General features: G+C 37.4%; 1 protein-coding gene across 1 annotated transcript; it reads right to left on the bottom strand.

Moving 5' to 3' along the window:
* Positions 1–429: 429 nt before the first annotated feature.
* Positions 430–27,124, bottom strand: LOC129005747 (tumor protein p53-inducible nuclear protein 1-like). Its single transcript, XM_054434738.1, has 5 exons — positions 26,989–27,124; positions 7,867–8,051; positions 6,852–7,025; positions 6,038–6,207; positions 430–4,380 (listed from the first exon to the last, which is right to left on the bottom strand). Exons 2-5 carry the CDS (start codon positions 8,042–8,044, stop codon positions 4,231–4,233), a joined length of 672 nt encoding a protein of 223 aa, XP_054290713.1. The 5' UTR covers positions 8,045–8,051; positions 26,989–27,124; the 3' UTR covers positions 430–4,230.
* Positions 27,125–27,664: the final 540 nt, after the last annotated feature.

Below are 27,664 nucleotides of genomic sequence, written 5' to 3'. Positions count from 1 at the left end.
GTTTTTTACTGTAGTTCATGTCCGGTGACACTGATCGCTATAGTGTCGACGTAATTATGTTTCTATTATTTTAGGGTTAATTTCATGATTTGTGCTTTACTGTTTGGTTATATAACTAGGGGATGAGTTATTGCTTATGATTAGATTGTTTTTTTTTTTGTCAGACAAGATTTAAAATTATTGAAATAACAAGAAAAAAAAAATACAACCTCTACAGTGCATTGGACAGAACTACCAAAAAAATTGTCTTTGATCCAAAAGGATGAGAAATCTACTTAGGGAGTATGTTTTTGTTTTATCTATGATCCAAACCCACATCGCTGCCTTGGGCCTAAAGTTTGCGGCACTACCAACTGAGCCACCAACTCGCCAATCAATTCAACAATTAAACTTATCAAAGTACACGAGGTTTCAGAAAACAACCAGCTGTTTATAGTCCAACATTTTTATTTCATTTAAAACATTTTATTTTGTTTTTGGGTTAAAAACTTATCTCTTTCTATTTACATTAAAATAAATATATAGACGAGACAGTATCACATGACGAGCGAGACGGACTTGCTGACCACTAACTGTATTTGTACTTTGGTGTTTCTTATGCTTAATTGTAGCTCATTATTGCGATTTCATTTTAGGTAAAAATGCCCAAACAGCTACCTCAGGAAGCAGATATAACACACAAATTATCACTGGTTAAACAAAGTGAACTGTTTAGAATATAAAAAAAAATTAATTTTGTATTTATAAATGCCAATCCTTTTTATTTAATTTGAAATTTGCATTGCACTGCTTCCTTCGGTTTAACAAAAGTAATCCTGTAAGTGTTTAGGATTTTGTACCCTGAATGTCTTTAAAAATAAAATATTCATAATTCTTAAATCTTTCGAGTCGGTTTATCAAAAGCATTATTAGTCCAGCCGTGAATTATTTTTGATTCCTCAATATCAAATACAGAAATTGAACATTACTTGACAGAGATGTTAAAATTGAGACTTTGTCAGTTTTCTACCAGGCTAATATAAAAAATACTTAGTTGTGCCTTTGTGGAGGGAGACGTCCATTACAGACATTTCAACTGCTCTGAGAGACCTACAAGGTGGGTACTGAGCCACAGGGTCACAGCTTATCACTTATCTAATAGCCATTGGGGATTGGTCAAATTTGAAACCAAATTCCCAAAACTTAGTCCACGTTCTAACCACCAGATCAGCCACGAGAGCTAGACTATGCTTTTGTTAAACCGAACCCTCAAGATGATTCCAGCATCCGTACACATAATACTGACTGAGTCGTCCCACACACACTGTTCGAAACTTGTTTGAGATCGTACGATATTTGGTTTGTATAGCGCCATAACACTCCTCACTCACGCATGCACGGTAATACTATTACGAGATAATGCATACGATTCCGACATTACAGCTAAGATACCCTCTACAGGGGGTCTGAGGGTCTAATGCTAACATTCGAAACAGAGATTACTATGTACATGACCGATGTAGACGAAAAGTTCAACAAGTTTCAATTTGACAACTACGTAAAAGCTGTTATCTCATTACGACCTGTGATTTCGTTAATACGAATGAAATAAACAAAGCAGTAACAGAGAACGTTACCTCACACGACCCATCTACAAGCACGTTACACACCAGACATATTGAAATTCACACTGAACACATTTCACACACGTCCGACAGAAATCTTTTACCACAAATCGCGGATTACATCTACTGTCCACAGACAGATAACTTAACTCTACAATTTGTGCTCTGTGTACACACACGTTACAATAATATAGAATCGTAAAATAAATAACGTTATTGTGCTCGTGATTCTTCATAGCCTATTTACATTAACTCGACCAAACTGAATGGAAGTTTAAAACTCTCTTTGCAATCAGACTTAACCTAAAGACTTATAAACTACAAAAATATATTAAATTGAAAGTTTAGATTTTCCACCCTGTGTTTGAAGGAAGATTTCTGAATATTTGCAGATCATGGGCTCCTTGTGGCCAACCTTTCCATCTAGTGTTAGGATTTGTTATTAAATTTAGGACCTCCTCCAATATAGTATATGATGCTTATACATGGTATTCTTATATGTTGGAGTTTAATTTATTGTTAATAGTTACTTTTCCTGTTATATTTGTGTACATATAACGTATGTCAAATGATACCCTTTGTAATGTTTTTACTTTTTCGACATATTCTCATTCTACAAAGAAAATAACCTTGGATGGAAATACCATACCTCAAACATACCAAATACAAACCAAAAGGCCCGCTGTTTGCATGTGACGCACGAAGGGCCCAAGAGGTAATTGCGCTCCCCTCCTCTCTCTTGTAAGGAAATTTCTCGCACCCCCGAAAGGCTAAAACCTCTAGCGCCCCTGGGCCCGGGCCCATTTACTAAAGAAGCCCTGCAAACTTGGTTAAAAAATCACTACTTTTTATTCAATCCTACTACAAGAAGGAAGATTAACCCATATGGGAAACCCACTACAGTAGACTCCGTCTTATCCGGACACCTTTTAATCGGACATCGGTTTAACCGGACTACACTCGGCGGAAATGACATCTCTTTAACTGGACAATTTTTATCAGCACATTGGTTTAACCGGACTAGATTACCAGGAAGTGGGCGGTACTGAAACGACTGTTCTCATGGGAAAGATTTGAGACCAGTGATCACACGTCTATTATAAAATGCTCTCCTAAATTTAAGTCAAATACTGTATACAGTATGCATTTAAACGGTCCGTTTTAACGAGTTTTTGGGGATGTCGGTTTAACCGTAAAAACTGTTATCCGGACTGGCTTCGTTCCCGAGGAGTCCGGATAAGAGGGAGTCTACTGTACCAGCAATTTTGTTCAAAACCTTTCTTTAAACACAAGATGATAAATTAGTAAAAGCCTTGAAAGAAAAACAGATATTTTAAAACTTTTCACAAATAACAGAAATATCAAATAAATAATTTTATGTACATGTTAAAAATATTTCCCCACAACGGGAGTGTCTCAATGTAGAACATTTTTGTTACAATAATCTTAAATTAAAAACAAAGGCAAAATTATACTACTTATAACAGTCTTAAGTACAACATATAAACAAAACTTGTCATGAAAATACCTCTGCACGTTGCATTTGAAAACAAGTTTGAGCTAATCTTTCTAAACTTAGTGCATAATTTACATAAAATCCATTATGTATTATAAGTGGGTAAAAAAACAGTTATTTTTTATGAACTACTTTAGTGAATGCAATAAAACTATGTTACATGCACAACAGTTTAAAGCCTGTGTAAACAAAACATTGACTATTAAAATGTTCCAGAATGCTTTCAGCATATTTCTACCAAAATGTTAATTATATTCGTAAAATGTTACTTAAAAAATAAAATTCTAATTACAAAAAAAAATTACCACACGCACTTATCTTTTTTTTTGTTTTGATAATATTTTAAGTTTTTTTTTTTAAAGAATGCCTTATCCATGTTTCATTTCTAACTCGAATGATTCTTTTGATAGGCATAACTTATGCTACAAAAACAAATAGTTTTAAGATTTTATAAAATACTCTCACATTTAGATAAGCAAAATCCCTTTGTAATATGATAGAAACTATTATTGCATAGTCTTACAATCAGCTTGAATTTCAAGCGTAATTTTTCCTGTTCATTTAGGCACACAAACACAATATTGAAAATGAACAGTGTCGGTACAGGTAGGCCTATGCTTTAGTGTAACAATGAAAGACAGTAGTACAAATAAACCAACATTAAACATTACATTACTTCTAGGTTACCCTCAAATTGACTCAAAGCAATGTGGACGATTCAGGCAGGGAGAAAGTTTCTAATGTAAGCAATTGATATAAAACAAAACAAAATGTGCCATCATGAACATACAATTTAAAATATGTATTAATTTTGGGATAATTAGTAATTGAAAATTTATTTTTAGGCTTTGAATAATGGAATTATTCTATCTTACGTTTCAACAATTTGTATTCAATTTAAATTCTTACATTTGTCAATTTCTTTAACACAATAACTGGAATGACAAAATTCGTTTTTAGTAGAATTATTTTTTTTTTTAAGAAATTATTTTCAATCACTAATTGTTTTCTTGTTCCATTTAATTTTTAAATTAAGTTTTATAACTTTCTTATATTTTTTTTGTATTTTTTTGCACTGAGAACAAAACTTGCTCCCCGCCATATGCGCGCCTAGCAGCACTTGCGGTTGTTGTTTGCGCCGGAATGTTGCTGCTGGCGATCGCTGCGTCGCTGACGTCGTCCGCGCGAGTTCACTTCCCTCGCCTTGTTGTTGCGCTCAAGCTGATTACGATTAACAGTCAGCGACTGCTTCTTCTGAAACTGTAACATTCAAACGTCCATTGCTACTTAATTTTAAAACATTAACACTCAATCATGTTTGTACCCTAGTATTACAAACAATTTTCAATTGACTTACCACTACACAAAGTAGCAAGTTATTTGAGATGTATTAAGTCAATAAACGAACACACAAGAAAACTAAGTTATACTGTATCATTCATGTTCTAGTAATTCCAGAAGTAAAATAAGGTTAGCGTCAGACCTTCTAATTTCAACATAGGGTGGTCAACTATACTTCATTCACAAAATTTAGGCGATTTTTAGGGAAACAAATCCATCCCCTCCACTTGATCTTAACTTTAAAATAATATCTCAAAAGCTGAAATTTGCCAAAACCTCAATCAGTTGCAATATATGAGCAAAAAATGTAGTGCGGGAACGTCCCCTCAAACCACGAAAAATTTGTGAACAGAGAATATAGTCACATAATTACATGTTTGTATAACACACCCACTCCTAGAGCCATCTGTATCAAAAGTGATAGTTAGCTTTTGTTGTTGTTGCCTGTCTTGTTTGTGTCACCCAACCAATTTCTTGCCTGTTTGTTTACTATATTCAGGGGTCTTCTTAAGTTACATTTCTGGGACTGGGGAACAGAGGATGTAAGACCTCTCGCTGTGACTCTGTCATGTGTCCAGCGTCGTGTTGTTTGACCAACCTAACCGCACGAGTGTAAATACTTTTGAAAGAAAACAGTCTATAGTATGTCTACAGTGTCTATACTTATAGAACATATACAATATAATTCAAGTTCTTGAACCAGGGATGGCAAAAAAATATATTTAGCCGTGCGTCTCAAAAAGTTATCTTCGTACATAACTTTTATTGCCTAAGTAGCAAGATTGAAAGTACAAATCTTTACTCTAGTGTATATCTGAAAGGGTTTTCAAGTGGCATAGGCAAAAAATTCAAAAGGTAAACTGCATAACATAATATGATATATGATGCATACATAATAATTTTAGTGTCTACAAATCTCTTGGTGTATGCAACCCTGCTAAGGCATATTTAATTATGGATTATTGGAAAAATTGTATGCATATATTAACAATTTACAACTAACTAAATACATTAAGAAAATGTAAAGTGTGGAACTATTCAATATGGCACAAGTAAAGCAGGCTCCAAAACTTCAACCTTTGCAATGATTGGATATTGATTTCTGTGCAAGACTCCTGCATGTTCCATTACAGTCTTAAATTAGTTACTGAATTTAACTACAGAATATCGCAGCATTTCAAACTTTGTGTAAGCTCATTACAGATTTTTTTATTATAGAGATAGTAAAATTGATGTTGGTTTTTCGGTAACTTTTTTTACAGATATACACCGTAACCGTTACTTTTGCAGTAGTTTGCAAATATGCACAAAGTGACTTTTCAACTACATTATTTTTAAATAGGCTCAAGTTTTTCATTATACTTCAGAGTGATTGAACTTTAAATTTGTATTTTTCAGAAACACCGATGATACAATTTATTTGACACTAAACAAATCTAAAAACTGAGGATCGGTCAACGTAGGTGGATCTATAGTGTCAACTAAATATCAAATGAATTTATCAAAGCCAAGGAGAGAAGAAAATTAACCTAAATATCTTTCTTAGAACACACTACTGCAGTCAATGACTGCATACCTTGGTGGCAGCCTTGAGTTCGAGGCAGCGTAGAGTGTGCTGGTCCGTGACGGGGGCCAGTGGCTGGCGGGGGGCGGGGGGTAGTGAGGGGGCTGTAGAGCTGGCGGGGGACGCAGATCTAGCACGGATCCCTCGGCCCACACCATGGTACACACTCATACTGGGGTGTTCTGTCACAAACATATTGTTAAAGTAGTATGTAGCCTAGGCCTATATGTACACTTGTTTTGTACTGATATGTTCTCCATAATAAATAGATTTGTATTACTAAAAATGGCCATTGATGACTATCTTGGTTCATTTACCAACTAACTGTGCATTAGCAGCATTATTCTCGGGCAGGATCTTAGTCTTGCCTGGTTGTACTACTTCTATGCAGGGCCGCTTTTGTTAATCCCAAAAAAAGAAGCCCAGGGGCGAAAGAGGTTTTAGGCTTGTTGGAGGCCTGAGGAGGAAAGAAAACTTACGCCCACGGTAGGTGGAGCCCACACACAATCTGTCTCGGGCCCATAGCAGTCTTATCTCTTACAAGTGTTCGTATTTTTTATAATAACTTATACAATTTCTTAGACATGGAGGCGGTTTGCCTATGATGCATTATAGGCCGGAGAGATAATTGTACACCCTTCTCCACCTACCCTGTTGGGAATTGTTTGCTTCTATGCACCTCCAACATAACTAAAACCTCTTGAACCCCTAGGTCTGGGCCCACCAACCCATTTAATAAAGCGGGCTTGAAGACATGAGCACTGATCTCATGATGTAAATTAAATTAGGATCGACAATTTGAGTGAAAAGTGTGTTTCTCCCATACCTATGAGCAGGTTCTCCAGAGGGTTGGTTTCGAGTGGGCTCGGAGCCGTCGAGGTGAAGCAGGGGGGAGGAGTGAGGAACCAACTGTCCTCCATCGCAGGACAGCACGGCAGCGAGGACATGGACGCTGACCTGGATATCCTCACCACGGCTACGTTCTCTTCATCCTCCGTACCTACAACACATCTTACTCAGTAAAAAAGCTAATAAAGGCACTTTGCACTCACATTCAGCGTAAAGCTGCCACCTGTGTGTTGCGTGGTTTATTGGCACACAGGGTGGGATTAAAACATCCGAATAACGTAGACCGGCTGTAGCCAGTTTCATATTTTAAAAGAATATACAAAGGGTGTTTTTAAAGTAAGGACCGTTTGTGCATATAGCTTCTTGAGTCATGTGCACACCACAACAAGGCTCCTCACCGCTTACTGGCATCATTTTTGAACAGAATGGCACAAATTGCAGCTTTGTAGCTGACGTACACACTTTGCTTGTGTCTAGATTTTCAAACTATGTAATATTTCACCGCAAGCAAGATAAGGTAATTAAGAGGTCAGTAATATGTTTTTTGACCACAAGTAAAATATCTGATGCAGACATTCATTGCCAGATGACTGAAGATTTCTTCCAGAGCTGGACTTTGACATGGGATTGGAATGTCCACTGAACAGGTCTTATTAGGGATAGACCTATTATCAACATTACTGAAAACATCTCAATTATCTTAACTGGGGTTGTGTGAACTTTAAATTCAACACTTGGGAAGGGGCTACAAAAAATTTACTTATATTTTTACTTTTTACAAAGATGGATTGGTATTTTTAGTTTAGTAATGTAATGAGTATAGGAGAGTTTTAAAGGTTCTGATATTTTTAGGACAGCTGACAGCTAGTATTGTCAAAGCTATCATTTGAAATACATTACTCTTCATACTTCTGGTGAAAGAGGAATAAAGTACAATTCTATCATTCTATCCATGGTCTAAGATTTTGCTAAGCACACGCGGGGTTACGTACCAACAGCATTGACTAAGAGCCACTCATCATCATCAGAGGGTGGGCCCGAGGCGGAGGCCGGGGTAACGGGGGGAGTGGCAGGGGCTCCGCTTAGTCTCTGAGCAGCAGAGTCGAGCTCAGCGGGGGCCGGAGGGGCCTCCAGGTAGCCAAGCAGGTAGGACGCTAGGTTAGTCAACATCTTCACTCTGAAACAGAAATTGACAACATGTTAGACAACAAAGTTTTAAACTGCGTTTTAAGCTTATTTCTTACCAAATTTATTGTTTTCAGTTATAGCTTTGACTATTGGTAAACCTACTAATTGAAGTCACGGGTCTAGAGGTAATGTCTGTAAATGAAACTTTCAAAAAAACATCCAAATCAGTTATTAAATTTATAATTATCGAATTCATAAAACTGAACAGAAATGTCATTTGTTTATGTTTAAATGATCCATGCTGTTCCTCTACTACCTCATCTGGATATACAACTTTTAAAGGTTAAATCCCAGTGTGTTGGAACACTAATTCTGAAAATAAACCATGTTACAAGACTAATCGTTATGAACAGCTGTTCTGGCTGAAATAAACACAGCAGAATTTGGCACAAACCACCGAAACCTGGCAGGGTGTGCCAAAACATTCAGACAATAACAGCAAACCTGTGCTGCGATGACATCAGACCCTTGTTGGTGGAAAAGTGATTCTAACCTTGCCAGTCCTTGGCTGACGTCCAGTGGTCAGTTTACACAGAGCCAAATGAATGCTGTGTGAATGTACATCCACATTCTTTTGATAATAACAATCTACGTCTTTCATTAATTTGATTTCATAACTTGACAAAGTTTTACTCTGTTCTCAATTCTTTAGGTCTAAATTGTACCTTAATTTACTTGAAACCAATTATTAATAATCTTTTTACCAATTACTGCTGTTTACAATCCTCAATTAGCTTGGTACCAGTTGCCAATCTTATGACATGACATGTCAAAAACCAGATGAATCTCTCCAATCCAATGTTAACACTGCTTCTTCTGAGTTGTGGAGATGAGTTAACCAAACGGGTAATGCCCGTAGAGGTCAATGAATCACATTATGATTCCTTCTCTGAGTTTCAGCTCCAAAGCATAAGACTTTATCTACTTGTGATTCCAGCAGTTTCACAACCCACATTACAAAACTGGTTCAATAAAGTCCACTACGCACGGAGGAAGCTACATACCACCTACTAGAGATGTTGGATCAGAACTGGTTTCTGCCAATGAACATTTCAGATGTTACCCAGGGCAACAAATGATTCACCATAAACCGTCTGCCAATGTCTGCCGATGCTGGAATTTAAGAAGATTTCAATTGGGAGAGGTCCTACAGGACAAAAGTAAGTCAGCGCACATAAGATTCTTCGGTATTCTGTTAAATGCATCCTTACTGCAGATCTCAGAACAAGAAATACGACTTCCAGTTCAGGAAACAGAATATTATAAACATAGCACTAGTCCTTATTACCCAGTTAAACTGTAGATCCATATTTTATAGTAGGCTATGCAAACGGTAATCCAGATGGGAGCATACTCAGAAATAATTGATAATTAGTATGTGATAATATTCATGTACAAAGGAGACTAGGCCCAAGGTTGATGTACACAGAACTTGTGAATGGCTACATAAATAAATTTACATCCTAATACTAAAAAAATTAGTTTGGGAGCAATTTACAGATTATATGGTATTATAGCTTTCGCTATATTTTATCTTCCATTTTCCAGAAATATTACGATAAATGATAGAAACCATTGGTCTTGACTACCAGCAACTCTGCAGAGGGAAGGGTGGAGTCCCCAACAAGCGTACGCGAGTAGGTATTACGACGACAGAACACTTTCAAGTCAATATTCATGTGGTAAACAGGTCAAAACAAACACCAAATCTGCAAGAACCTTCCAACGTGTGAGGCTTGAATGGGAAGCAATGAATGGTGATTTGCACAAGTGATTTACCTTCTTGGAGTTGAGTTGAATTATGGATAAGGTATTTGTAAGGGAAATTCACTCCCAGTGACTCACAGACACTTATCAAACAAAGCTAAGTTGACTAACACTTCGTAAGGACACAAGCAGTCCCTTGAAATCATTTAATCATTAATAAATTGAGGGTAAATTATGAGTCCAAGTCTTCTGGAGTAAATCCTACTTAAAATAAATGTGAAAGAAAGGATATTTGATCAGAGTTACACACTCTGAAGTTTCATCACACCGATTGAGCTGACATTTTGCAGAGAGGTACTTGATAGTCTTGAGAAACACGTACAGTATAGGCATATTGAAGTTGTATTTAAGTTATTGGATCCTGTAGGACTACGCCCTCGGGGGTTCAAAGTTTCCATGTTATTCTTATGAGTATTTATATATTAAAAGGAATTAAAGAATTATGTCAGCTGTTTCAACGAAACAAGTTGGTTCTATGATAGCATTTAAAAGTTACCGGGTTTACCTACAAATTAACTTTTTTGCATTTATGACAACAAACCAAGGAATACAAATTTTAAACTAAGCAGCAACAAAAAGCTGTGACACAATGAGAACTGTCAAAGTAGGATTGTTTACAGTTATGTTTATGTTTTTAATTTGATAAATAATTTGCGATATTGTGCTAATGATAATTTACTTTTTATATTGTTTAGATGCAGTTGTAGAACATAATGGCTATGGTAGATTTGTTATACGATAGCGTACAATAAATTTTAAGAACCAAATTTTCTCAAACCGTATCTTCCCCCATTGCAAACGAAGAGCACGAGTATAACTACATAAGTATTTTATACTTGCCAACCCCGTACAAATGACGAGTACTCTGCTAGTTACCCTAATCTTCATCACACAGAGGTAAAACTACATCACTAAAATAAAATTTACAACAAGAATTAGATTGAAATTTGCCTTTTTTCAAAGAACAATGAGTAAAAGATCTGACAGGTTTACACAGGAGTGTAGTTACCAAGGACGTATTTTAAAAATTAATAAAATTTACCATCTTGCAGATAGAATAGTTATCTTGACAACGAACCAATATGAAGCTTACTTAAACAAATATTTTATATCCAAACAGAGGTCTACATAATTAATGTATGATAAAATCAAACATTTTTGATTCTTTTTGTACCAATCCAAAATGCCTGGGTTTACCATGCATTTATAACTCTGAAAATTCCATAAAAAGTATCCCTTTCAGAGATCTTTAAATAACTCAAAGCCTGACAACATTACAGTATTAACCATTCTTTCCTTTATCGGTTTACTATTTCCTTTGTAAAAATCAGTTCAAGATGCTATTCCAAAAGTGACTGAATTGTCTTTGTCTGGTTTAGGTCTCTCTCCGATGAAATAAGTAAATAGAAGAGAAAAATTACATCAGTGAGAGCACAGCCACCTGTATTAGAGGTGGCTATGGTGAGAGCCATGGAGACTGGCTGTCCTTGAAAAAGAGTTCAGTTCCTGACCTTCAACTGACAGGACCATCAGCTGATCAAGCGACCATTGCTGCCACTACATCCAGAGCAGTGGCAGTGTAGCAACCATAGCAAAACTAGTTTTCTATACCAAACGATCAACAGCCCAGCAGACTAGCAGTGTCATCGCCATCGCTTCGCTACTTAGGGTGTAAAGTGTAAAGTAAACACCACGCTTGTGTCAAGAAATGCATGTATGAATTGTAGAGGGAATTGAATACTCTTAGCTTTAACAGACCTACCCCGTAATAAAGAAAATTGTCTACAGATTGAATTTCTTTCGGGCTCACTCCAAAAATTTTTGACCGCACAAATTTCACATTTCCATGCGACTCCATGGAAAATAAGTCTAGTAAAATAGCGTTCGGTTGATGAATACCCGCTCTATCCTGTGATTATCATGTAAAATGACACCATCACTGTATCACGTGACATGATCGGCGGAAACGCTTCCGGTGGTAACCAGGGGCAACGTAAACCACCTGACTTCTGAGACATGACATAACCGTGCACCCGCATCGGGTATACGAGGACAAGGGGATCGTTGAGGCCGGTGCTGAAGTGCTGAACTGGAACTGAAAACGAACCCCATAGCCATAGCAGAGATATTTCAAAGTACACCCCTAATCGTTTTGCTGTCCTCCATCACATGGAAACATATGTACGTTTTTACTACAATACATTTTACATTTTTTTTCTACAATACACTACATTTTTTACTAAAGATTTCACTTCAAAACTATTTTAATACGAATCAGAATCAGAAGAAACACGCACCCACACTCCCCCAGTCAAAACAGTCATGCCACACAGGAAAAAAGTATAGATTTGGTCATCTATGGTTATGCGGTATAACTGAATGTGGTGGAGATCATACACTTGTATTTTTTGCAAATACAGGGTAAAGAATACGATTACGGTTGCATGGTCACCGAAAGAAAGGATTCAAATTATTGAGAATGTTAAAGTTATTTTGGGCCTATTTCATAAAAGGGTGCAGTGTATTTCACGTTTTTACTAAGTGCAATGACAAGCGTTTTCGTTGAACCTCGGTATGAAAGAAAACGATAAAACAAAAATTGTAAAACGGCAACAGCGATGGGGACGCGGAGGTGGCAATGGTGGCAACAACCTCAAGCCTCAATCAGCTGATCATCTACATCACGTGACCGAGTCGTGTTCCGCGCAGCCAACCAGAGAGGAGAACTGAGAACTCGCTCGTTTGGTGTGCAATTCATTGTTGTGGTTCAACTGAACCAACAACTGAACGATATAAAGATATGAGACAACATCGTACCCAACGATCACATATCTTACCTCATAACTAGGCTACTTGAGGTCTGAATGGTGAACACCAAAAACCAATTGAATATCAGTGAGATGTATTTCTATTAGTGTCAGCTGGCCGTACATTTTGCGTTTGAGTAAAGGGTAAGAAGACCAAGACAGCTCGTAAACAATTAATTATGGACCGTAAATGCACGAATGACGTAAACATAATAGTCCAGTCAAGGAATGAGGTGTAGAGTGCGTGAGCAGGTAACTAAGCGATTCCTTCAGAAACTTGTTCAGGGGGCTTAGGGTGTTAACATACCAAAAGTCCTGACTCCTAGTCCTAGGTGGTGAGCCAGGGGGTGGAGGGGGAAAAGGGGGGGAGAAAGGTACGCATTTTAAGTTTTTTGATTATATCTCGAAAACTATCAACTTTTTGTATACTATAGTAAATTATACAATTGAAGAAGATTAAATTTTCTACAAGAAAAGTATATAATGTGTTTATTTTGGTTCAACAGATTACGAGTTATAACTTATTTAATTGATATCTTATTAAAATACTCCTTCCATAAGAAATACATGTAAATTAGTATGCGAAATGGGGCGAATCCTATCCGCCCAAAGGAAATATAACTGATATTCTGGAAATCTTGACAAAATTTCCAGTAATTTGACAATTTAATCATTAAAATTGATCTAAAATTAAGGCGAGGGCGAGGTAACAAAATGTCGAGTTTTGGTGTTTTTTTATTGGAAATATAAAAAAAAACCTTAAATCTTCCCATTTTTAAACGCTCACCCTCGCTTTAATTTTTGGCAAAATTTCATGATTAAAGTGTCAAATTACTGGAAATTTTGTCATGATTTCCAGAATATCAGTTATATTTCCTTTGGGTGGATAGGATTCGCCCCATTTCGCATACTAATTTACATGTATTTCTTATGGAAGGAGTATTTTAATAAGATATCAATTAAATAAGTTATAACTCGTAATCTGTTGAACCAAAATAAACACATTATATACTTTTCTTGTAGAAAATTTAATCTTCTTCAATTTTATAATTTACTATAGTATACAAAAAGTTGATAATTTTCGAGATATAATCAAAAACCCAAAATGCGTACCTCTTTCCCCCCCCCCTTTTTCCCCCCTCCACCCTCTGGCTCACCACCTAGGAGTCAGGACTTTTGGTATGTTAACACCCTAAGCCCCCTGAACAAGTTTCTGAAGGAATCGCTTAGTTACCTGCTCACGCACTCTACACCTACTTTTGGATCATTCATTGACTGGACTATAACGAAGAGTGGGATATCACGGTTTGTACATGTGTTGGCAAGTTTCGCCTGTGTCGATTTGTGCAACGCCGGTAATTACTCGTGCAATGTGAAACTGCAGCTGCATCGAGATTTGCTTTATGTTCATAGAAAATTAATGAGTAGGAAAATGTACAATTTCAACCGAAAACTAATGTTTATGGACAAAAATTGGTGTATTTTTGTACAGGATGGGGAAAATATTGGACCCACGGTAATCTTTACCTTCATACATAACCGTATAATTGTCCACTCCTGGCACGTCTAAAGATTCTAAATAAACTTGATTTGTACATTTAACATTTAATGGGGTTGGGCATTAAATTACAACGGTACATCAGTGGTAAAATGAAACATTTACATTGGTTCTTTGTTTTTACCGAATAACAATCTGGCGATTTGAAATTGATCCACGGAGAAGATTGTAATGTAACACACAAAAATAAATTTGAAAATAAACCAGAGACATGCAAATACGATGCAAGGGCCACTACTAAAACCGAAAAATAAATTTTTTTAATAGTGTTATTTACCTCCTACTCTTTGTGCTAAAACTAACAGTGAGTTGTAAGGATCTCTTACCGATCTGTGTCAAGGCATGGCAGAACCAGCCGCTTCCCTGATTACTGTAAAGTCTGTAAACCTTGATTATATACTAACTAAAGGTAATGAAAACGTAGCCTTTTAAAATCTACACATATTTATTTATTTAAAACGGAAAATCCAGTTTATGGCACAAAAACAAATACAAAGACTTAGTAATGTACTCTTTTACGGGGACTTTTAGATGATGGGGTATGGACTTCGATGTACTAGGTCTTAAAAAATCTTCCTACAGGTCTGGATAGAGCCTGATTCCGGGAAACGCAATATGTCATTATATTAAAAAAAATTAAGTACAATAAAAGAGTTCTTCCATTGCTATGTACAGCATCGGCAAGTGAGAAATTTATTGCGCCGATCTTTGTTTGGGTGCTTTATTTGCTTGTGGAAGAAGTAGGAAGAGTAGATAGCTTGAACTAACGGTTTCGCCCCGTAAATCCATCGTCCAATGACTTACAAAAACTATGGATAAGCTCTGAATACAATTGTATGAAATTACAAATATACACAATAATTACTGTCAATCAAATCCAATAAAATGGAAAATAATTTAACGTTCCTATGTTTTAGTTCTCAATTGGTCCAAATCCTTTCAGCTTGTGAGAACGAGCTCAGACCGACAATCGTATGAAATAAATTTATTTAGAATCATGGCAACAAACATAACATGCTGAATACAAGTGGCGTCCCAACAAGTGTTCTTATCAATATGTTGCTGTAATACATCACCCACTTGCATGCTCTGTCAGCTATCTAGGCCGATGCGTCCGTAGATGTATTTATAGACAATAATTTATTATCCAAACAACACCGAGCGCCAAGAGCCCACTCGACAAGTGATTGAGCCTCAAACGGTTCGACCTTGAAACACTTCTTGAGAAGATATGTTTTATTTCAACATGAATTATGTTTAGTTGACAAAGTGATTTAGATCGCTTGGCTTAGTTGGCGAAGTTGTCGGAGATTTAAAGTTAAGAGTCGATAGATTCCAAGACGTGTGGGTGTTTTGAAACACAAATAATTTAAAAATTATTTTGGATGGAAGTTTCAGACGCGTGTAAGAGCAAGTGCATTTAGGACACTGCAATACACTTGCAATCAAAACTGTTTGAATTCTGATGATTGCTACTTGTGATTGTAAATAAGAAGAAAGTCGGTTGTTTTGTCGTGGTCTAATTTGAAATCGAGAGCTATGAAACGATCCTCTTCACTGATCATACTCACGCAGAACTGGATAAATTACGATTTGTGAAAACGATAGTTCGGTTTGAAAATGTACTTGTCCAAACTTAAAGAGTGTCCCTAAAAGTGAATCATGGCTTTCCTAACCATCGTCTTTGGGGAAGCTATACGATAGCAATAACTATTGATTCCTTTACGTTTACTGTTACGAACATTATATATCAGAACATTGAGTTCCCTTTAGGAGGACCCGGGAACTAAAACAGGAAAACGTAGGGTGCTTCTTGGAAATCAATTACTATGATTGTGGTTTCATAGAGTACAGAAAATCTGCCTAAAGTGGGTAGTTCTGCAACAAGAGGATTTACGAAGTGGATTTAGGCTTATTTTTTTACAATTCCGGTTTCCAAAGGGTATTTTTTATCTTTGACCTCGCGTTCCAAGTCTTCTCACATTTAGTATTCGATAAGAAGAACTGTATGAAACAGAAGAGAATCGCCCATCACTCCTTTGAGACTTCCATCGTGGCTGCTAAATGCACTGTCTCTTTTTGAACACTACAGAATCCCAATATATAACATGAAAGGGAATCTAGCTATATTTCCCATCTCTGTTGCAAAAATGTACAAAATTCGAAATGGAACCCCCCAGATTTTTACAACACATGTTAAATCAAACGGTTGGCGAAGAAGGGGAATATTTCTGTCCCGACAACGACACTCGGAATGGAAAAGTCCCCGGGTAAGTGGGAAAACGGACTTGGTGGGTCGGTGAAGAAGAAAGAGGAAGACCTTCCACAAGGGAGAAAGCCAAGCCTGAACCACAAAAGTGGAAAGCCTTGAACATGTTGAGACACGCACGAGGCGCGTGGGAGAGAGAGAGACGGAGGATGTTCTGTCTCAGTCTCACTCTATACACTTCTACAGAAGTCTACACTCCGACAACGGTTATCACTGAGATACTGCGCAGTGGAATACATGAGTCATCGCTAGATACAGGGAAATTGTGCTGCATTGCGAGAACGAGAAGACACGGTCTGATATTGAACAATCTTATACAACACTTGTGATCAATCACCGCATCACTTTGTCACTGAGGGTGGCAGCCAAGCAGAAAGAAATGCCAATGTTGAAGTTGTGTAGCAAGCTTTAGAACAAAACTGGACTTAGTGGTGTAAATTATTTCTGTCGAATACACCAACTTAAGCCAAACTGAAGGGACAACCAACTGCAAGAGCATCATTTAGGTCACATAAACAATGTCAGTAACAACTATAATGGAGGGAAATGGGATTTTAGACTAGCACGCGCTGAGTGGTCCATTCAACAATGTTCTTTTTTATAACAAAATTGGCTGTCTACGTCAGTATACTCAAAAGTCATTGGCGACAGTTACTTCGCTGTCATCCAAATCGATCACTTTACTCCTTGTTTTCTACAAACTACAAATAACGTTGCCTATTTCGACTCGTTCTATACACCAGACTTCAGCGTGTGGGTATTACACCACAATAGACAGACAAAGGTTTCAAAGGAAGTGACAAACCCATTAGCACAGTCATGCGAAACAACGCAAGACCGCAACAGCAAGAGGCCGGCCAAAGTCCAGCGAGTACACACACACACGCGCGTGGCATACAGTAGTAAATATTGGCATGTAAACAAACCACTGCGCTGCCGTTGTCGTACACTACACTTCACACCACTTTGGGTAACACCAGGAGCTCCTCCTGTATGGGTTCTGATAGGCCATTGCCTAGAATTTCGAGTTACACAATTATAGCAAGTTTGGTTGTGATTTTTGGTTCTAAACTCTCGAGATAACTGTACAGCAAACCTCGTTCCACTATTTAAAACTACATTGATACAGCACTAGAGTATAGTACATATAAGGATTGGGGAGCGAGCTAGTCTTGTGGTAAAGCGTGTGACTTTGGTCCCAGTGTCCAGTGTCCTGCGGTTCAAATCCCGCCAACCACCATAGGATTTTACCTACGTGTTGGTGTTACGTTTGACGTGTTAAACAGTTCTGAGAGCCTCTAGAGTACTAGATAGGTTGTGAAGGTAGGTCAATAAAGAATTCTTTATGGAGAGAGGGGGGGGGATGTCAACGATAAAAGACTTCTGTTTCCGAGTCGAAATCAGTGATCTTGCAGATACGGAGTTTGCTAAGACCCTAAGAGGGCGTTGAAGGATTGTTCTTTTAAAAGCAAAACAAACACCAAGATGAACTCTGCGGGTAAGGTCAACATTCTCTACCCTCTCTCCCCCCAGGGCGTGGGTGTAGGGGACGGGTCAGGGCCGAGGGCGAGGCCCTACCGACCTTGAGACGAGACAATCAGGAGTCCACAGCATCCAGCATCCCGGCCGTGTCTCATTGCGGGGGTTCAGACCAATGTGATAAAGGTAAATTGATGACTGTACAGTATACAGAGAATGTATCCACCCGTGTATTTACCGTCAACTCGAGATCAATTTAATTTTTGGCTATTGTAAAAATCCATTGATTTAAATTTGAATAGTCAAGTAGAACATTTATACAGTACTGTATTTTCCACGAAAAAAACTAGTTTTCTAAACTGATTGTGAGCATGGTGCGTGTAATAAAGAGTAAACTCGTTTTAATTTCTTACACATATTACTTCATCTTCGTTTCTACAACTATAAATTTCACTTTCAGCTGCATATAAAACTAATAAAGGACATAAAGCGAATAAGAAGCATATAAAGGCGAATGCATATTTCTAAGAGCAAATCACCACAGCAAACATCAACAGCGAATGCAGCTTATGTGAATCGACCAGCAGAAACTGTGCCAAAGTATGACCGTTAAAGCACCACATAAAACAACCCTTGACGAATGTCAGTGCCACAATAGAATGACGCCATGGGAGTAGAGGGGTGTAGAGAGGCGGGGGTGGTTTGTTCGACCCCTTTACTGAGGGGATGATTTCCAACGTCGAACTTGAACCATGGGTGAAACCTCTCCCCCGACAGATTGTAGCTCTTTATTGAGCTTTGCACGAAAGAAAACGAACCTTGAATCTCTCCCGAAGAACAATTACTTGCTAACTTGTAACTTTGGACAACAATTTATACAAACTCGTGAACAATACCCAGTAATCTGAACCTAAGTTTCTAATCAAGCAGCTTTGGAAGAAAAAAAATATTCGTCAGTTTGAACCCTAAAACACTTTCTGATTAAATACAAAAAATAGTCGTCACTTCAATAACTTTGGGGAATCCTCTTTCGAAGTAAATTGTAAAATCCCTTATGCTAGTAGATTGGGTGTTTATAACCCCTCCCACAACTCTTAAACTTCATCGATAACCCAACAATAACAATTATAATGTTTTCACTACAATATCTTTATCTAAAAATCCCTTTTCACGACACAAGCTGTAAACACTTCTTTAGACGAACTACTCTTAATCTGAATCCGATTTTAAGTTTCTGAATCCCTCCAAATACGCCGTCGAGAGCCTTGCTAGAGAGATGAATGTCCCCATATCTTAACGACCAGACACTGTTTACCATCAGACCAAACACAACACGTCTGTTGGACCAATCACAACACTCCCTTTGTAATCATTGACGACAAAGTCACAAGTGGAAGTAAAGTGCTTTGACACTAGAAATATAGTGACAGTTTCGTTAAATACAAGGGGTGGCATGTGAACAAGATCTCCCTTTAAAATATATAGAAAAATGTTAATTTCATACTATGTATTCAAATGTCAATGCTGTAATCGATGATATCTGTCCACGTTATTCTGCAAATCAAGTTTTCTGCCCATCTTGTCATATTGTTAAAAGACCATTGACATTGAACATTTTACAAATTGCCAGCCACTCCTCATTCCAAGAACAAACTAATCCACTTAAAATAATAGTTGCAACCATACATCAAACTAGGTTAAGGAAAACGTCTTATTTCAATGCAGATTCTAAAACGACGCCAGCCTGTAGAAATTTCCAATTTAAATTCGCATCCTACACATAGTGGACGCAGATTGTGCAAGAATAGCCACACTTATATCTTGGATGTTCTGGCTGCCGACGATCTCTATGTTAGTGAATCTCTATTATTTCTGAACGAATCCCTCACTTAAAATTGAAACTGGACCAATGGGAACATTTTAAATTATCGATGTTCATTACATTCATAACCAAATTGATTGGGTTGGACTTGGGCACAGTTACTTCGGGATTTCAAAATGTCCAATGTTTACGAGGCAACAGCTTCAGCATCAGCTTTTACTGCGCTGTAAACCACGTCAAACAGCTTTCGAATTTCAAAATCAACAGCAAGTCGTATAGTGTGTTGGGATTTGTAAAGTTCAGACTAATGAACAACACTCATTATGAGACCCTCTCTTTCCTACAATTTACAATGTTGTGCCGTTACCCCTATTGAAGGTATCAGTTACTTTATCATTCATGTAATACCTCCATTCATTTGCAAGATGTACCCACAATTTTAACAGTGTGTGAACGAAACTTCCTGACCTCGATTTGGGTAACATTTTTGAATATTATTTCCCCTAGCATCTAAAGACGTCATCGCCATCCCTGGCTCAGGTCTAGGACAAGTTTGCATCTTGGGAAACGGACATTTAGTCCCAGAGATAAAATTGACCCGAGTGTTTATAGTTAGGTTAAGTTAGGTTAGGTCTGCAACTGGGACCGATTGTCCTACAACCTAGCATCTCACAATAATCCGACAGCTGGATTGTTGAGGTAGCCTCATTTGATACTCGGAAACTCATGTTTCAACACTCATGTCGACGTGTGGTTGCGCGCGTGTGTGCGTGTGTGTGACCCTGTGTGGTGCAACAGTGTGAGAAAGTAGTTGCAACTACAAGGAGGACCGCTACTACACGGAGGTCGCCATTGCAACATCACTACTACCGCAAAGTATCCACAACAAAGGACAGAAAATGTATACTGCAATACAGCGAGTGCGGGGATAGTGTACTGCTGGAGCGCGGAACCACCTAAACAGCTGTGACCACTAGTGTTGAGCGCAGGGCCTCAGTCCCCAGGGTCCCGGGTTCAAATCCCAACAATCACCAATGGTTTTGGCTCTGTGCTAATTCCACGACCCTCACTAGCCTGAAGTAATGTTTGAAACGGTTCCCGGCTGGAACCTAGGGTCCTAGGATGTAAAGTGAAGCAAAACTTCTCTGAGCATGAACCGTACTGCACCCGCGACCACTGTGGTTGGTGTACTGCACACATTCTTCTACCAGAGATAGTAGTACGCATAGATGGTTACAAACTCGGACGGTTAAACAAGTAGACTCCAAACTTAACAGAAAATCAGGCACCGTGTTTTCCAAAAGACCTGATTTAACTTTGTACTGTACGCCCTTAGTGCTCAGAACCTTTGACCTAATTTGGAAATTTTGTCCAACACTGCTCGGAATTGGAAGGAAAGTGCAAAAGCTATCAAAATTCGTACCACACACCTCTCTAGTCCCGCGTATTCTCGGATTCAAATCACCCACAGAGAGACGGGGTTTTGCCATGGAATGGGCTTCAAAATCCTATCGAACTAAATCTAAGCTGTATTTGGAAAAAAAAAACATCTGCCTAGTATAGGATGACGACTGTTTTAGCATTAATTGGGGATGGTTATTGACTAAACCCAAACTTATCGTGTATATTCCCTCGAACTGACGCTATATTACAAAGGGTAGACGTAGAGAAGTGGTGGAGGTGAAGACAGTTCTCGCAGTACCTACACCTACAGGTTATCATCCTGTGCAGTTCAAACTAATAGTAAAGCTTGCTGACTAGGAAAAGGGAAAGGCAATGTTTCGCTCTCCGTAACTTCCCTGAAAGGGTAACGTCTGAACATTTCCGACATGGACAGTTTTAACTATCTACTTTTACTGGTACAATAGCTCATTTACTTCCGTACCTCAACGAACAAAAGATTTTGCAGAAACTTTCTTACCCGTGATTATAATAGGATGATAAAATTGTCACAAGCGTCGGGAAAGTTCCCACCATCAGTATTTTACATTGATCAATGGCATCATTCAAATGCTCAAATGCTGTGTTTTTTTGTTTTTTTTTTTATCAGACCGAGGTTGTACATCGAATAGATAAAGTTAACACACCGCTCCATTACCAAGCATGACCTAATTTGTTTACTTATTTCATTCAAATATGGGACGGAAAACAATAACATTTACCACTCAAATTACGCAGTTATCAATGTGTTATCACACAGCCTTCTCGAGTTGCACACAATCATCGCATGACCTACAGCCGCTGCACAACGAGGCCGTCAGCTCTGCAAGGATTTCCTCTTTCAAACGTAGTATAGTAGTGGCTTTGGCAATGATAACTGATAAGTTTTTACTGCACATCGTATTCTTAATTGGATAATTACAGATCTAACTTCACGAAAAGTCTGTGAAGATGCTTAACTCTACCGCCAGAGCTAAGAATATGTTTTGTACCGCAATTGTATTATTTTAGAACCAGAAAACTCAGTGATGTGGGATTTAATCACATGTAAAACACCATTGTAATACTGACGTATTCCTAACCACGTTAGCAAAGTTTTCCACGATTTTACATGTTGTAAAGCCTTTTACGATCCTTCGTAAAGACCGCAGGATAGCGTTAGCGCTATCGGCGCTACAGCATATCAAACCAAACCCAGCTGTTTTCGCAATAGACAAAATTCAAAACCGATCCCAACATTTCCGTGACGCTCTCATTGTCTAGATAGGCTACATTTTCTAGCCACTAGTCCAACACTGAACACTGAACTTTCCATCTTCACGTCGTGGTGCGTGCGTTTCACAATGACGTGAACGCAGCGTGTAAAATATGCGTGCCGCGACTGTACACAGGTACACTCGCTGCACGTTAAAGTAGCTCATGCAGTGTTGTATTATTATATATCCTAGCGAGTGATATATTTATACTTCCCAAATACGGAGTATGGTCTGTTAGTTTTGTGCAAGTCAGTATACGCGATCGCACGTAGTGTAATCAATTCTTTACAAATACGGTATTCCACTAATTACAATTTATTATTTAGATAATTGAACACGTTTTATGAAAAATCTCTATAAAACATTTGCAATGTTAAATATATACGTCACGTCGATATTAACATGAAACAGAGTGTGTAACTTTAAAATTACTGTTTGAGATAAAGTAATAAAAGCAACAGAGTTTGAAGCTAACTGCCTTACAATTTTCCCCTCTCCCGAAAAAACGTAAATCGCCAAAGTGTGGCTTTTTCACTTGTTTAGGATTGCATACATTGAATTTAGGTCTACAGCATGTTCCCTGTATAAAATCATTGTGTATTAAATTTAAAAGCAATTCAGCATCAGGATTGAGACCCTCGCCTTTAGTAAACCCCGCGCCCCCAAAAAATCTACCACATACAAGTTTATGAATACGCAAATCCCTTTTACAACTACATAACAAACTCAAAGAATAACCTGGCCACCTTTTAAAGCTACGAGCGAGTACTCGTCATAACCATATCCTTAGTAACAACACCGTAGGATTTCCAAACAAAGATAACAGTGCGAGTACCGTAATGTTAAGTGGCACATCGGGCATTGCTCGTCATTGTTCTACCATGGTGGTGCGTGACAGCCCCCCCTCCCACCACCACCAGTGTCACATGACTAAGCGTACACTATGGCATAGGGGTCAAATTGAGCATTCACCTCAAACACCGCTTTAACCCCTTAACAAAGTAAAACACCTGCCAACAGATCCACTGAACGACTGAATAACTTAAAAAAATATTTTTTACAGCAACGTTTTAAACTGAACATGCAATAAGATTGTTCTTATTGTTGAATCAGCTGTTTCCACGCTAGGACCTTTGCGGTTTGGTCTCGTTGTGTCCACACATCAATTTAAAAAGGAAAATACGCAGACCAAACTTTAATGACTTATATAGTCTAGTTTGAAACAGTAATTGTGATAATTACGATAAAACCAACGACGTAATTGTTATTCTTACTCGACCTTGTCTTGTTGGGAAGTCCTCTAATTAAAAGTACAGTAGTCATCTTCCTCAAAAACATTTTTGAACGCATTACCATCTACGACATATTTCCAACGTAAACATCAAGCCCAATAACATACGACAACTGTGCAATTAAACAGATAAGCAAAAGAAAAACAAAAACAAAAAACTGACAATAGTCTAATTTTGTCACTGAAATAAACAAAACTGTTTAGGAATTTGTAGGAAACAAAAACATAAAACTCTTGACGTGCTCAACAATAAAACCGTAGAACAACCGTTATCTTCATCGATTTATCTCTACTACGTGCTAGTTTTGACACAACATCGAAGTAGAACGATAAATTGCGACTATTTGTAACAAAAAACAAGTGTTTAGTGTAGCTGCGATGACGCGCACCACACTGTTGTGTATGTGTTTGTGTATATTGTATACACAGTGTCAGTGCGCAGTGGTGTGGTGACAGGCAGTCTGCTAGGGCGAGCAGTACGCGCATGCGCACAGAGATAATACACTTGGTTGTTCTGTTCATATCGATGACTCGTATACACGAGCCGAGCGCGTGAAACTCTCGAGCTTGTGGCAAAACATTTTTTCAACATTTTTAAATATTTTGATTAAATTTATTTGTTTATGACGGCATAGTATTTTAGCATAACATGAGCATGTGATAACTTTTTGTTGTTGAGATTTTGCATCATTTAGGACGTTAATATACTGGCTTTTTTATTAATGGTTGAAGTTTTCTTTAAATAAGTGCTGGGATGGAATTTAAGCCTCCTAGAACCTCGTATAGTTGTCCAATAAAATTTCCTATTACCTACAATTAGATCTCTTCTTGTAGATGGTTTGGGTTTACTTTCTGTTTTAAGAAATCTTCACTACATTTAGAGATGTAAAATTTTAACTAATTCACATCATTATATAATAACAATATAATTTTAATCGAACAGTACAGAGTGCTTAGTACATAAGAACTTTGACATTTTATCTCTGCATGATTACATCAACGAAATAAGAATAAGTGATGATCATGAAATGCAAGCTACATAAAATGACTCAAAGTGCAATAAGAAAATGCATCTGTTCCCCCCTCTCATTCTCTCTCTCCTCCCCCACCCCACTTTACTCCCACTGAGCTACCCTCCCCCTCTCTCTCATGTAGAACAGCAATTGAGCAGGGCATTTAAACTTGAGGTCAAGTACAGACTTCAGAGAGAGAAACTAAACTTCAGGCATACTGATGAATAGGAGTGAATTTATGTTATTAACCTATAAATCTACCTCTCGTATAGAAATCCTGTTGACAATTAAAATTGCACCAGTTCCTGTTAATCCAAAGCCTAAACAATCTTTGATTAGGAACCTATTGGGAATGATAACGACCACTATTTTCAGAAAATTGCATTTCAAATTGTAAATAATAATAGGTGGGTAATAGGAAAAAATATTATTGAAAACTCCAACTTTCTGTATACAATAGAGTATCCTAAACTCTAGGTAGGTTCTAAAACCAAGTCAGGCCTACGTCTTACATTCCTTATGAAGTATTGATAATACTGTACTACCAGCCCTACTGTAAAATAAAGGAACAATTTTGACTGTGCATGAGTTACACCCCCAAACTTGTGAAGAGAGTTAAATTTCCTTGTATGCATTATGCATACTCTTCTATGAATGGTGATAGTGATTAGTTAGCTTAATTAAATCAAATCATTCACAGGTATTTTAATTTATGGATAAAATTAAACCCCTGCCGACCTAAAAAATCTGTGTTCACCGTTTATCATCTTTCCAATTGTTCTGAAATTTCAGCATTATTTTCTAGTCACAGTAGATAACCTTTTTTTATTACTAAAACGCAAGTTCATTGGCTTTTTGTAACAGTTGTTTTAAATGATTTACAATACCGGTAGGCCTACCTAAAACTAGAGGGAAATTTCATTTTGCCTTTTACTTAATATTAATAGTAAGAATTTTTGAGAATTCTTAAAAAATAGTTAATAAATAAACTGAAAATTAGTAAAATAGATATCTGCCACATACAAGTTGCTTGGCACCCTTCATTAAAGAAAGATCTCAATAGTAAAGTTTACCTACATTTGTTGTAAGTATAACAGAGTAATGAGCACAGTCATAATGCTTGATAACAAAGACACAAGGTCTACTGTACTGTGGAGCAAAGATATAAACAAAAGAAGACAACTGTAAACAAAGGCAAGCAAGTAGAGGCGCAAACACGGAGTTAGCAACAGAGAAATTCATTACCAAGGAAAGGCTATGTTGGTAGAAAACTGTTTTTTAAAACAAAGAAAAACTATTATCTAGCCTATAAGTCTACTAACACAACATGAATTTAAGTCACGCTTCCCGTTATAGGTTAATTAATTACCGTAGTTCAAATTCCGGTCTTTCAGTAAGAATCTCAAAATTCAATTTAAAACTCCATAGGATAGGCTATACAAAGTGATGCATATGAGTTAGTTAGACTACATACATCAATATGATGGTTGTATGCCTACAGTAGTAGATGTTGTCAGTTGTTTCCGGAATAGGAAAATGTATAAAAAGCAGGAAAAATATGAAAATATGTTAACTGAAACACTGAACGTTTATCTTTTCTCTTTGAAGCAAAAGCTCCCTAGATTTTAATGATGTAGAAACATAGAGTGAGTACTTTTTTATCAGTTGATAGTTGGGAAGTTAAAAGAGATTTTTTTTAGACACTAAGACAATTAATTAGTAAAAAAAATAGGGCTTTGCTTTTTGCATTTGTATGGACTCAAAGGTAATACATTTAAAAAGGTTAATTCAAGCCCCAACACATCAAGAAATTTTATTGGAAAAGATAGTTTTTATGGTTTTATATAGAAAGGTACAGACAGATAAATACAGTATTTAGCTTAGCATTTCTTTGTTTATAATCATAACGATTTTATATAAGCCTGATTTCTATTTTGCCATTTGAGCCAGAAATCAATAGTTTAATTGGACTAGCATTTACTGGTCCTACACCTAAGATGCATAGGTAGGCATAATTGGTAAATAAAATTTCTATCAATAAAACCATTTATTACTACTATCTACCCAAATACAACTTGTTATTAATCATTTTTCAAACAAAAGTGAAATAAGTCAGTTGTGACCTCTGATGCTAGTGATCAAACAAAGACAGGGTAGAACAAAGAAAATTCCCTCAGAAAAGGACTTATCCACTATATTACTGTGTAAAACGGACCGTACTCACCTTTAGAGGGAATTAAGATCCTAAATTGCACTTGGTGAAAGATACTTTAAGTTAAAAATAGCAAAAGATTTGGCACTTGGTGGAAAATAAACTGGTTGAATTTGTTGTTGTGGTTCCTTCCACAACAGCTGTTCAACTGAAGTCTGTAGCCCGGATCAGCTGTGGCTGGCGACAGGTCGAGAGCGCATGCGTCCCCCCACCACTACTCTCCATTTCAATAATATTGACCCACAACAATCATCAGCTGTACGACCAAGCCGAAGCGAAGCCAGTTCCGTTTGGGGGAAGATAACAACAGGGATCGTGACGTCATCGGCTGTGCACTGATTATCAAGGGGGTATTGACCCTGTTCGGTAGAATATTATATTATGTTTATTGTTTACCAATGCTGTAGAATTAGAACTGCAGCTAACAAATTACCCGGCAGACAGCGAGACAGCAAAAAAGCCAGAAGAGAATACCTATCTCTGAAGTGAGAAAACCGAAAACAGTTTACATATATTTTTTGGAAATAGAATTCGTGTACAGAGTACAAAACTTCATAGGTCTAGTGATTCCACTATATCGTAGAGTGTCGACCACTCTCAGCCATTTTCATGACTGTTTTAGTCCAACTGCGTACCGAAAACAACATATTTTTTCATGAAATTATAATTTTGGATTTATTTCACCTGC

Source organism: Macrosteles quadrilineatus, unplaced genomic scaffold (assembly GCF_028750875.1).
Source record: "Macrosteles quadrilineatus isolate MER2022 unplaced genomic scaffold, UCM_ALF_1.0 Scaffold_32__1_contigs__length_1466915, whole genome shotgun sequence".
NCBI classification, from domain to species: domain Eukaryota; kingdom Metazoa; phylum Arthropoda; class Insecta; order Hemiptera; family Cicadellidae; genus Macrosteles; species Macrosteles quadrilineatus.
This window is presented reverse-complemented; position numbering and strand designations above follow the sequence as displayed.

Excerpts from the sequence above, each read along its gene's own strand:
- LOC129005747 (XM_054434738.1), bottom strand. The coding sequence starts at position 8,044 with ATGTTGACTAACCTAGCGTCCTACCTGCTTGGCTACCTGGAGGCCCCT. Across the intron at positions 7,026-7,866 it reads GCTCTTAGTCAATGCTGTTG|GTACGGAGGATGAAGAGAAC; the intron begins GTACGTAACCCC and ends GATGTGTTGTAG. Across the intron at positions 4,381-6,037 it reads AACTCAAGGCTGCCACCAAG|TTTCAGAAGAAGCAGTCGCT; the intron begins GTATGCAGTCAT and ends TGAATGTTACAG.